The sequence below is a fragment of the Dicentrarchus labrax genome, unplaced genomic scaffold, assembly GCF_905237075.1.
Source record: "Dicentrarchus labrax unplaced genomic scaffold, dlabrax2021, whole genome shotgun sequence".
NCBI lineage: Eukaryota > Metazoa > Chordata > Actinopteri > Moronidae > Dicentrarchus > Dicentrarchus labrax.
The window spans coordinates 11,106,023-11,118,091 of NW_026136713.1; the positions used below are offsets into that span (position 1 = coordinate 11,106,023).

Consider the following 12,069-nt stretch of genomic DNA (forward strand, 5'->3'; position numbering starts at 1 on the left):
AAACACAAAGAGCCCGCTGTGATAAATGCCGGCTGTGTTTGCCATATTTCTGTTTATGTCTATGGTTATTTGGGAGTGTGCACTGTATGTGTGTGTGTGTGTGTGTGTGTGTGTGTGTGTGTGTGTATGCATGGAGCTGTTCAGCTGCATCTGGTGACCATCCAGTTGGCTCCTCTGCATGTTCCCACTCCCCTCTTTCACTCTGCTTTACCTGTTTCATTTCAGTCCGGGCTGGAAACACATCCTCCTACCTTTTGTTCTGCTGCTTGTCTCACCTGTTAACAAGGAAGAAATCTTTCATCTTGTGTGTGTGTGTGTGTGTGGGTATATGTGTGTGTGTGTGTGTGTGTGTGTGTGTGTGTGTGTGTGTGTGTGTGTGTGTGTGTGTGTGTGTGTGTGTGTGTGTGTGTGTGTAGCATCTCCCACATGTAGCTATGTTTCATCTCCCACCCACTCTCTGCATAAAGTTTCTTTCTCTGTGGAGCTTCTTCTCTCAGTCTCACCGTCGTACTCGTCATTTTCCCCTGCCATGTGGCACCACTTGGAAGCGCTGGGCTCATAGTTTCCTCAGGACACACATCTGCCTCGCTGTATACTTATGTATACCTGTGCGTGTGTGTGGGTGGGTGTGTGTGTGTGTGTGTGTATGTGTGTGTCATTGTAGCCAAAATTGGCAAGCATCATTTTCCGACAGTGAAACCTGTTGTTTATGGATCAACAGCACACAATATGCCACATGTTAAAGGGGCTTTAAGGTATCTGTTTATCAAATAAACCTCAACTGGTGTACAAGCAATTGTAGCAATGCCAGCAAAGCTTATTGCAGCCTTTAGGTGACACAAATAATGAAGCAACATATTCACAATAAATGAGTGAGCTAATTAGAGCAGAGCTCCAACAAGAAATGTCTAGAGAAGAGGTAAATATATCATGATGCAAAGTGGGGTAACAATTATTTTGTGTTGCCATTTGCTTTTCTAACTTGTGCATGAAATGTCTTGCAACTCATTTAGCTCCCCAACAGCTGACAATGCAAACAGGTGCAGCGAGGGGGTTGGAAAGTTTTTGTTTCAGGACAGAAGACAGTTCCAAGGACAGACTTTTTTTTTTTGACGTTTGCAAAGGGTCACCTCCTGACAACACATAGAGAATGAAGAAAAGATCTAAAACCCTCTCCAACAGAACAGTTCTTCATAAGGGGAATGAGAATAAATGAGAATAAAATCCCTGGGAAAATGGAAAGTAATAAAGATATTTCCAGAGGCCACTGATAATGCCAAAATTGAACCCAACAAACTCAAGAAAAATGTTGAAGGGAATGTAAAATATAAATTGGCAATCATATCCACATATTGGCCCTAAGCTAGGTGCCCTTTGGGAAGAGGTATTTCAAGCCTTTACAGAAGATAAATTCTTCCCCAATATACAACAATGTCCAAAAGTGGCTCTCCAAGGAGTAATATCAGGCGGCTTTGAGAGGAAAAATATAATCTATTTGCTGAAAAACCAGCGAGTAGCAGATATTTATTAAAATTAAGTGGATAACGCCTGCCTCTCCCACATACAATATATGGAATGGAAAAGCGATGAGATCATTATGGAAAAAAAACACAAATTAACAAAGAAATGGAATTCTGTGATGGGTTTATTAATTCAATGAGGTTATTTATCAAATTTCTTAACCCTAAATAACCAACAATGATTCTCTCTCCTCTCATCAGACACACAAATACAAACCCTTACCTCATGATAAAAAGTCCCTTCTTATGGAGGAAACAACCTGCCTTCTTTTTTCTTCATTTTCAGTTTTGTGTGTCCTTTCACATATAAGCTTAAGAGTTAATTGGAAATGTGTACAGAAATGTGCATAAGTCACTGAAATGTAAATAGAAAAATAAGTGTACAGGCTGTAAGATCACCCACCTGGTGAAGTATAATGATTGAATCACCTGCATTATGGGACAACAGAGATGCTCACTTATAGCCCCTTTAACAAAGCAACATGTTTTGGTATGTCTGCTGTAGAGGTGCGTCATGTTTGTTAATTACTTGCATTAGAAATGTGTGATAATTCTTGTGTGTCTGCCGTACCTGTTTCAGGGACTTTGCCTACGTGGCGAGAGACAAAAACACACGGGTGTTGAAGTGCCACGTGTTTCGATGTGATACTCCTGCCGCAGCTATCGCCACAAGTCTCCACGAAATCTGCTCCAAGGTGGGTGTCATTACCATCGCTGCCTCCGCATGAGTGAGCTTATCTGCTACTCTGAAACAAGCTATCAAGCTTTAATTAGGGTGACTATTGAAGAGAGCAGGAAAATCTTTTTCCTGCTGATCCAGTGCTACGTTTTGAGGTTGTAACTCCTGCATGCATGTTTTGGAAAACTAATAGCCAGAAATTCAAACACAGTGGCAGTGCCCTGACAAGATTTCTGTATTTTTCTAGAGAACTAAGAGCTGAGGAGAGAGATACATGGAAGTCTTAAGGGCCAGTGAGCAGAGGAGATAAGATTCAGGTTACAGAGCACATGCAGTATTTCACTAGTGTGTGTGTGTGTGTGTGTGTGTGTGTGTGTGTGTGTGTGTGTGTGTGTGTGTGTGTGTGTGTGTGTGTGTGTGTGTGTGTGTGTGTGTGTGTGTGTGTGTGTGTGTGTGTGTCTGTGTGTCTGTGTGTAATCCCAGATCCTTAAAGGTGCAAAGCTTCAGCATTAAATGAAATCACACATTTGATTCACACGCTTTCTCTCCACTATCTATCTATCTATCTATCTATCTATCTATCTATCTATCTATCTATCTATCTATCTATCTATCTATCTATCTATCTATCTATTGCTGCACTAGGCTACCACAAAGACTAAGGCTCAGGGTGTTTAGTGCCATGCTTCCTACACAATGTTGTACAGATCACAGTTGGTTAAGTATAGGCAAAAAAACTATTTGGTTAGGTTTAGGAAAATATTAGTGAGGTACCTGACAAGTCAATGTCGAGGTTCAGTTTCACATGGGACTGGAACAGCTGTCTCCTTATTGAAAGTCCCGTACTGCTTCTTTTGTGGACTTTTATACTGCACCATCATACACACGTGTGCTTTTCATGTCTAGGTGAGTCAAAATGTGACACTGACACGGTATCCTCTTGTGCAGTGGCTCTCAAAGCTGTTTCACTTGAGGTATCTGAGGTCAATACTGAAGCTTAGTGCAGATTCACTCTTCTTCTTACTCTGAAGGAAACCAGATCTTCAAGTCCTGACACATTCAGTTCGGAGCCATAAGATATTTCTTCTAAATTCTGAATTATATCATATAGGTAACCTCTATGGAACAAAAGTTAGGGGCTGTACACGAGTCCAGTGTTACTTTCAGATTTTGTCGTCAGTCTCTTTAGAAAATTAAATTTTTAGTCAAATTTAGTCATTATATAATTTTTTTTGTAAACAGAAGCTAAAGACATTTAAGTCCAGTTTTCATCAGTGACATTTTTTAATTGTATTTTTTAATATTTATGTCTTCTAAGCTTTTGAGGCCGTAGCTATGTAAGCCATCTTCGTTGTGCACAGTTACCGTGGTTACAGGTGTCATTCTCGTTTATCGCAAGGTTAGTGGAAAAGTTAAGTTGTTCACACAGTGCCCAACACTCTGCTCTGCAGTCATTTAACAGACTGTCTCCCCTCAGTAAATCCCCTCCACTGCAGAGCGGCGCATCATTCAGAGGCTTAAATGTCGGCGTGCTGGATGTTTTCCTAGTTTGTCCCAGAGGTTTTGTTGACACTTCCTCTCTAATTCTTCTTCTAATATTACTCACACAGAGAGAGAACATTATTGAAGGTTATATGTGTCTTATTAATGGTGGTGCAAGGTCAAAGCTAAATCAACTATTTTGGGCAGCGGAGGGTACATGTTTTACTAATCAGGAGCAACAGCGTGATTCTATAGATGAATGCAGGTCGTTGAATAAGACTTTGCTTTATAACAGTAATTAGTCCATTCGCCCATCTTTCACATTATCGTTTATTTTTAGTCAGCGTTCTCGTTTTCAGTGGTTATTTTAATTTAGTTTTAGTATCGTTTTTTGCGATTAAAAATGCATGAGTGACACTTTATTCTGATATCCATTAAAATCATATGCCCACTTACATTGAAGACAGGGAATAGTACCCCATTCAGACTGATGTGGGTCCCACTGTTTCATGATGTATGTATGAAACTACACTGAAGGCTACAGTCTCTGCTTACAGTGACAACCAGAGTGACAGCTATATGAATGGGTCCAGTGTGGGTCCAACTAGCATTGAGTTGACCAGTATTATGTGTGTGTCTACTGTATAAAAGGGGTACAATTAAGAGTATCTTCACCTGGACCCTCCAGAAATGAGCAATGTGCATCTGTCATTTGGTCGCTACACTACTTTGGTCCAGACTCCAGACTGAAATTCATCAACGTCTACTAGACAGACTGAGATTTAATTTTGTACAGACATTCATGGTCCCCAGAGGATTATTCCAACTGACTTTGGTGATCCCTTGACTTTTCCTCTAGCACTTTAGGCTTTTTATGCAATATCTCAACAAGTATTGTATGGATTAACAATACATTGTTGTTGTTTTGTTGACGTTGGTAACTTTGGTGATCTGACTTTTAATCTAGCTCCATTAAACAGTTCAGAATTTAAATTTGCTTTATGATCAAATACATGCAACACTTATGACATTCCCATGATTCTGAGCTGTACTTTGTGTGTAATGCTAATTAGCACATGCTACACTAAGATGTGCTACCATTTAGCTCAAAGCCCCACTATGCCTAAGGACAGCCTCAGAGCCGCTAGCATGTGTGTCAACTCTTGTTTTTCTTGTTGTTTGACAGTTTGACCTTTTCAGACTCTTTCTGTCTTGGCATTAATTGTGTGGTGTATTAAGATAAATTGCCTACATGTGACTATAGGAATTCAATATTCTATATTTTCCTACTGTCAACAAATCCCATGAAAAGACTTTATTTCCTCTAACGAATATTAACTGTATAGTCCTGATATATTCCTCTGTGCATAGAGCTCAATTTTTGTGCAATGTTTTGTGTATTTTGTGCCAACCCCACATACACCATTCAGCTGCCAGAAATAATCACAAGCGAGCAACAATTGTGTATTAATCCGCAGCTGAAAAAAGTGCTTAACACATTCTTTATTTACTCCTATTTGAGTAATGTTTGCTAAATGAGCTTTTTTTTAAAAAAGAAATGTTATATTAATAGCAATTTCTAAACAAATGTGTCCTCAGTAAGAACACATGGACTTGATTCAGAAAGTCACAGTTGGTTTGGTCTATTTTATGGGATTTATTGCTGATAACACAAATATAGAACAACACCTGAGCTCATTAAAATACTTTAAAGTATGTGTGCAGCCAGCTACATCTCCAGTCATACACAATATTTGTACTGATTGCTATCACAAGTATGAGAAGTGCATTGGTCAGCGTTAGTCTGTCTGTAACATAATGAAAGCCAATGAATGTTTTATTGCTAGCCAATGCATACTGAGGTGTAATGTTAATATATTAGATCCTTGGTACTTGTATAACCTAGACATACACTGTATAAGTCACTTGTTTAGAAACCCTTTTCCCTCTCGCACTCCCTCACACGCACACACACACACACACACACACACACACACACACACACACACACACACACACACACACACACACACACACACACACACACACACACACACACACACACACACACACACACACACAAAGCCTTTTGTACACAAAAGGAAACCAGTCTGTCCTCAGGCCAGCAGTGACCTTGTAAAGGATGAATCTACCTGGAAATACAGATTTTCTCTTCTCCCTTAGAGGCATGTTGACCCATTTAGAGAGAAATGTTTTTTTTCTGTTAATTTCTTCTTATCGCCTACTCCAAATTGAAGGAGGAGAGTGTACATATCTGTATGTGTGTGTGACCATGACTCTTCACACCGCCTATTTTAAACATAGCGGTAGTTTTCTCTTTACTGCAGCGGAGAAACTTGGTGACCCGAGTCTTGCAGCTGCGCAGCGAACTGAGCGGGCTTCCTTTGTGTGTGTGAGAGAGCGTGTGTGTGTGTGTGTGTGTGTTGTGTGTGTGTGTGTGTGTGTGTGTGTGAGCAAGAGAGAGAGAGAGAGAGAGAGTGAGAGAGAGTGTGTGTGTCCATGCGTTTTCTTGCATGTTCCCCTGTGAGCAGAGTTGCAGACTCACCATAGACTTTGATTAATGACACCTACAATTAATCAAGTATCTATAGCAGGAAGGGTGCAGTAGTTCGGTGCAGGGGCCATGCAGACTATTCAAGACTCTTTAAAGAGTGTGTACACTGCAGCAGAAGAGCAGGAGGAAAGAAAAAAGAGCTTCTTTTCACACTGTTATGTTTAAATATATAATTTTAAAGAGAATATTTTAAAGGATAAGGCTGGTAAAATTATAGATTTTTCTTATTGTCAACAAAAGATCAAAATAACAATGAATTGATTAAAGTATTACCTGAGTAGCCATATCCTGATACATCTTATTCATCTGTGCCATAAAGCTCCCATTGTTGTGCAACATTAACACAAACACTGTAGTTTTTATGGAGTCAATCCCACAAACACCATTCTGCTGCTGCAAATACTACACCAAATCCAAAATTAGTCCTAAATACGTACACAATTTGTGCCTATTTGAGTAACGTTGGGAAATGAAAATGAAAATATATATTTGTGAAGATCTTCAGAAGAAATGAATGGGCCTGGGGATGAGACAGGGAAGAGAAATAGGAAAGAAGAGATGTAAAGTGAGAAATGGACCAATCCATTGTTGGTTTTAGTATTTTCATGGAATTTGTTGACAGTAACAGAAATCTATAATATCACCAGCCTTATCCTTTAAATTGTGTTTTTTTGTTCATCCATACCTTTCCTTCTCTTCTCCCCATTCAAACTCTGGTTGCTTACCTCTTCTCTCTTTCTCTCTCACCCTTTTGTCTCTTCTCTTCCTTCCCCCTTCTTTCCTCTCTCTCATTTTGTCCTGTTATTCCTGTTTTATCCTCCTGTCTCCATTTTTCTTTTTCTCTCCCCTCGTCTAGATTATGGCTGAAAGAAAAAGTGCCAAGGCTGCAGCTGGCAGCTCCTCCCAGACCGGCTCCGATGTACCCCTACAAGGTATACACACACACACACACACACACACACGCACACACGCACATCTTTTTCTTTGAGTCTTGTTCTTTTGTAGTTCCCTCGTGAGAGAATTGGATTTGTCAGCCGTGTGCTATCTCTCCTGCTGTGGTTTCTTGTCTCGCGTTACAGCGTTCCTCATCTAAAACCATGTACTGTATATGTTTTTAAAAAATGACCTTATCGCCTCAGGAACGACTGTGAACATTTGTTAATAGAAAAGATAGCAGCGTTTGGTTCAATTACACACAGATACCGCTGACTCCAGAACAACTCCTCGCTCCACAATCACTGAGCTTTATCCTCCCAGTGTTAATTCTATTCACTGTTTCCCATTTCGCTAAGTCCCACTGCTTGTTCCTCTCAGTCCCAAGTAATTATAGGAAGAAAGAGAAGAAGCGCCAGCACAATTCATCCTCTGCTGTAACTTCAGCTGGTGTGTGTATCTGCTGAGCGTGGAGGAATGGAGCTCCGGCATCAGAATATAAAAGAACTGTATCGGTTGTTCACTTACAGAGGCAGTCGACCTCATTAAAACCCAATTAGTGCATCTTTGAGGCAAGGCCTGATGCTCCACAGGACCCATCTCAACCCCAGGATCAAAGAACGTATTGGGGAAACATCCCTCATATCTTTTAAAGCTATAACTTGCTTGAACTCATAGTCTTTTAACTGAAAAAAACAGCTTGGTATCCAGTGAGAGGCAATGCCCTTGAAGTAGACACACCGGTCCATTAGCTCTAGAGGTCCATTCACCAGTGGATGGAAAACAGTTCTTGTTCTCGCCCGGATTAGATCTCTTCAGCGTATCTGGGACGGCACAGTCCCGTGTTGGGACGCATTTTAGGAGATTAGCACCGAATGATTACACCAGGATAATGGCCCCGCTGTATATAATATAAAATTCATGTATGAGAAACTCTCACTATTCGTCATTCATGGACCTTTAGCAGTACATACTCTACACTGGCAGCAGCGATGAGGTGAATCCAGCAAAAAGTAATAATCCTTGATTGATTTCCCTTACTCAGTCCATACCGAACTACGGAGATGAGTTTGTGATGAACTGTTAATCTCTGAAATTCAGTAATTAAGATGTGGATTGTTCACAATGGGCTGAATCTCAAAATGAGGATAACCACTGCTTGATCCAGACTTTCTTCCAATATTTCCAAAATGTCTTGCATGTTTGAAGACGTCTTACCACTTCTAAACACAATAGTACCAGGAGTGTCTTTAAATTACAGCAGGTATCATCTTCACATCAGTCAACTGATTGATTTGTTTGATCAGTGCGCCATGGGTTGTTCGTTTTAAAAACACATTCTAAGACTGCCAACATTAGAGTATTCCCGGTTGTTGGAGAATGTTTTTTTGGTGTGTCATGCCTGTTACGACCTATTGTATCTAGGGTTGCACGAATCAAAGTTTTCATACTACAATTATATATTACAGCAGTTATCCACTGTGCTGGATTCAACAATCATTAACATTTCGTCTCAATAATAACTTCATGTTGCAATTGGCCACTCAGTTTTTAAGTCCATTCTCTGTTTTTACCTTTTAGTATTGTGTTGTATTTGTATTATTTTGTCTTTTAGCACAATTGAGAATTAACAATCTTTAAACTATGAAGTTTAACCAACATTAAACCACTTTTAATCTTCTGCATTTTACCTTGTCAAAAACTGTCTCAAGCTTACAGTATGTAGCTAATTGCACAGTGCGTCAATAACAAGGTCCTCAGGGTAAAGGATGTTAACGTCTGTGCTGATTGAAATGCAGGTGATACATCTTTGATCATCCTCATTCACAGTGTACAGCAATCTTCTCTGCCTGCAGGCCGCTGTGTAAACAGGCACAGCTGGGTTTTCATGCAGCAAACTCTGAAATCCTGCATGCCCTAATCATGTCAACAGCACCCTAAAATATTAAAATATTCACCAGTGTTTGTTTATTTCTCTAGTTTAAGCCAATTATCATGTGTGGACTTCTCTTTTGGAACTGCGTTAGATGTTGTTGTGTGATACAATTCCCTGCGGATGATCTGTGAGTGTGTTTTAATGTGAGTGTGTTTTCTCTCTGCAGAGTTTCCCATGCCAAAGACTGAGTTGGTGCAGAAGTTTCATGTGCTGTATCTGGGTATGACATCTGTGACTCGCCCCATAGGTAAACCTGAAGTGATACTGGAACCCATACACACATTATAACACATCCTGTAATAAATTCTGTCACGCACTATCTCGCTGTTCAGACTCTCCTGTGTTTTGTCCTCAGGTATGGACATCATTAATGGGGCCATAGACAGCCTTGTGTCCTCCACAGGCAAAGAGGACTGGACTCCTGTCATACTGAGTATTGCTGACACCACTATGGCTGTCATCAAAGAAAAGGCAAGGGACTTTTAGTTGCTGCCCTGAGGAGTTACAGATAAATAAAAGATGTGAATGTGCTTGTTGATTAGAGAGGAAGATCTAATACAGCAGAGTTAAGAGCCTAAATCTGATTCTCCTCTTGGCTGTCTGTGCAGGAAGAGGAAGAGGAGGTGTTGGTGGAGTGTCGTGTCCGCTTCTTGTCCTTCATGGGCGTGGGACGGGATGTGCACACATTTGCCTTCATTATGGACACTGGGAGCCAGCATTTCCAGTGTCATGTGTTCTGGTGCGACCCCAACGCAGGCAGTGTGTCTGAGGCTGTGCAGGCGGCATGTGTGGTAAGTTCATATTTAATTCTTTCGTTGTGATATTGTGTCATATATGTTGTTTTGTTGTGTAACTCTCCCTCAATGGATATTAAAAGAAGGTTTTGTATTTAAAGGAAAAGTTTGACATTTTCGCAACAATTTTTTTTTTCAAACAGTTTGTTTAATCCATAAAAAAACAGTAACATACAGCTTGCGTAATGTTTCCTCTAAAACCAAGTCATAAAAACATATCTAACCCTGTCCTCTTCTTTTCCAGCTGCGGTATCAGAAGTGTCTGGTGGCACGGCCGCCCTCCCAACGTGCTGGCTCCTCCTCCTCGCCCTCTCCAGACTCTGTGACCCGCCGTGTGACCACCAGCGTGAAACGTGGCGTCCAGTCTCTCATAGACACTCTGAAAACCAAGAAACAGCCATCAGAACTCCCCCAACAATGACCGTCACCAGTGACCACAGCACACCCCCCCGCCCCCCCAGCCGACGCCTGGACGCCACTCACACACTTTTGCCACAACAACACGTAATCAGTACCAGCCATGGTAACCAATGATGTACATATATGTTAACAAACACCACCGCAGATTAAGGAAAGTGGAGCAATCATCCTGAGGAAGAAAAAAAAAAAACAAGAAAACAAATATGTTTGATGAGGAGGAATGGAAAAGCTGGTGTCACTGGGTGAACTTTGACCTTTGAACGCTGCTGTGTCCAAGTGGAAACCCGGCCTCCACTGTATGTGGATTTCTGGACTAGACGGATTACCTGATCACGCACTCGACAGACAGGAGGCAGGATAACCCAGAAGAAAAAGATAAATTTCTATTAAGAGACTGGTTACACTTTCTTTCACACCTCTCTGTAAAAGCAGCCATCAGCACAGTAAGGGCTCCTGCACTGGACCCATGAGACGCCAAGCTACGGGAGCCTTCCTGGACAGAAAAGGTGTCATCTTGCTGTCATGGGATTTTTGACAGATGAATACTAAAAGCAACCAAGACCAGACAGACAAGACCTGTCAACATGCCCCCTACCTCCAAGCGGCATAGAAATGTTTTGATCCCTTCGATGTGTGACAGACTTGAAACAGACAAAAACTTAACATCTCCTTTGAGGATGAATGAAGTGATTGTAATAATGAAGTGTATGTAAATGATTGTATGTAGGAAGAGAGAATTTAGGGCACAAGACTGGAGAGATGAAGACTGGAGAGATGAAGACTGGAGAGATGAAGACTGGAGAGATGAGGTGTTAGTGACAGAAAAGGGAACAGATGTGGGTTTTGATTTTGCATGTTTTTTTGATGGAATATGTTTTATGTTGATGAGTTGAACAAGGGTCTCGGTAAGAAGAGTGGTGAACACACAAGAAATAGATGCTCTCAGCACAAGTCATCTACACTTGACCATGACTGGATTTACGCTGGCACAAAGAAATCTGGCCCATCTCTAACCCACACTTGAATAAAAGGTTAAAAAAGGTAAAAAAAACAATTTTTACTTTCCATTCCTTGATGGATGAGTAGAAAGGTAATAGTTTTTAATGTCTTTTGAAGCTTTAAATTAGTTAAGATTGTAATTTTTTTGCATATATTATAGAAAAACTGAGCGTAAAAGCTCAAGAATGTTACATTGCTTAAGTTCAAATGTTACAATTTCCTCAGGAATCTTTATGCATACACCCAAGATTTATGTTGTAGCAAGAAAGTCCTTTGCCTTTTGCAGATCTGAAGCACTCGTGGCTATGAATAGTGGTACACAGTAGTGTTTGCTCTGCTTGGACAGCATGGAGAAGATACAAATCTGTGCCAGACAGTAAGGGTTAATTATATTTCCTCTTCCTCAGTAAATCCAGCCAGTCCCTCACTAACAAAATACACACACATAAATATGCACACCGCAGCAAAATTGTCTGCTGTCACTGCTATCAAAACCTTTACACTGCTCCTATGGCTCGGGGCCACCACCTGCACTCGACATGAACTCTGTGAATGCAGTCCGATCTAAATGAAAAAGACACACACACACACACACACACACACACACACACACACACACAAAACAAACAAGAGAGATGCTGTAAATCATTTCAGTTCTGTTCTTCACTCATCTCTACACCATGTAAATGTAACCTGTTGTGACAATAAATGCATTACCAAAAGAAAAAAAG

General features: G+C 40.7%; 1 protein-coding gene across 6 annotated transcripts in view; it reads left to right on the plus strand.

Moving 5' to 3' along the window:
* Nucleotides 1–12,068, plus strand: part of LOC127374008 (amyloid beta precursor protein binding family B member 2) — a 40,631-nt gene extending 28,563 nt beyond the window's left edge. For all 6 annotated transcript variants that reach the window (XM_051418914.1, XM_051418912.1, XM_051418913.1 and 3 more), the window contains 6 exons: nt 2,101–2,215; nt 7,113–7,188; nt 9,292–9,372; nt 9,481–9,596; nt 9,734–9,916; nt 10,164–12,068. In XM_051418914.1, the coding sequence (XP_051274874.1) occupies nt 2,101–2,215; nt 7,113–7,188; nt 9,292–9,372; nt 9,481–9,596; nt 9,734–9,916; nt 10,164–10,340 (748 nt within the window). In that variant the 3' untranslated portion in view covers nt 10,341–12,068. The remainder of the gene's footprint in view (nt 1–2,100; nt 2,216–7,112; nt 7,189–9,291; nt 9,373–9,480; nt 9,597–9,733; nt 9,917–10,163) is intronic.
* The last annotated feature ends 1 nt before the right edge of the window (nt 12,069 follows it).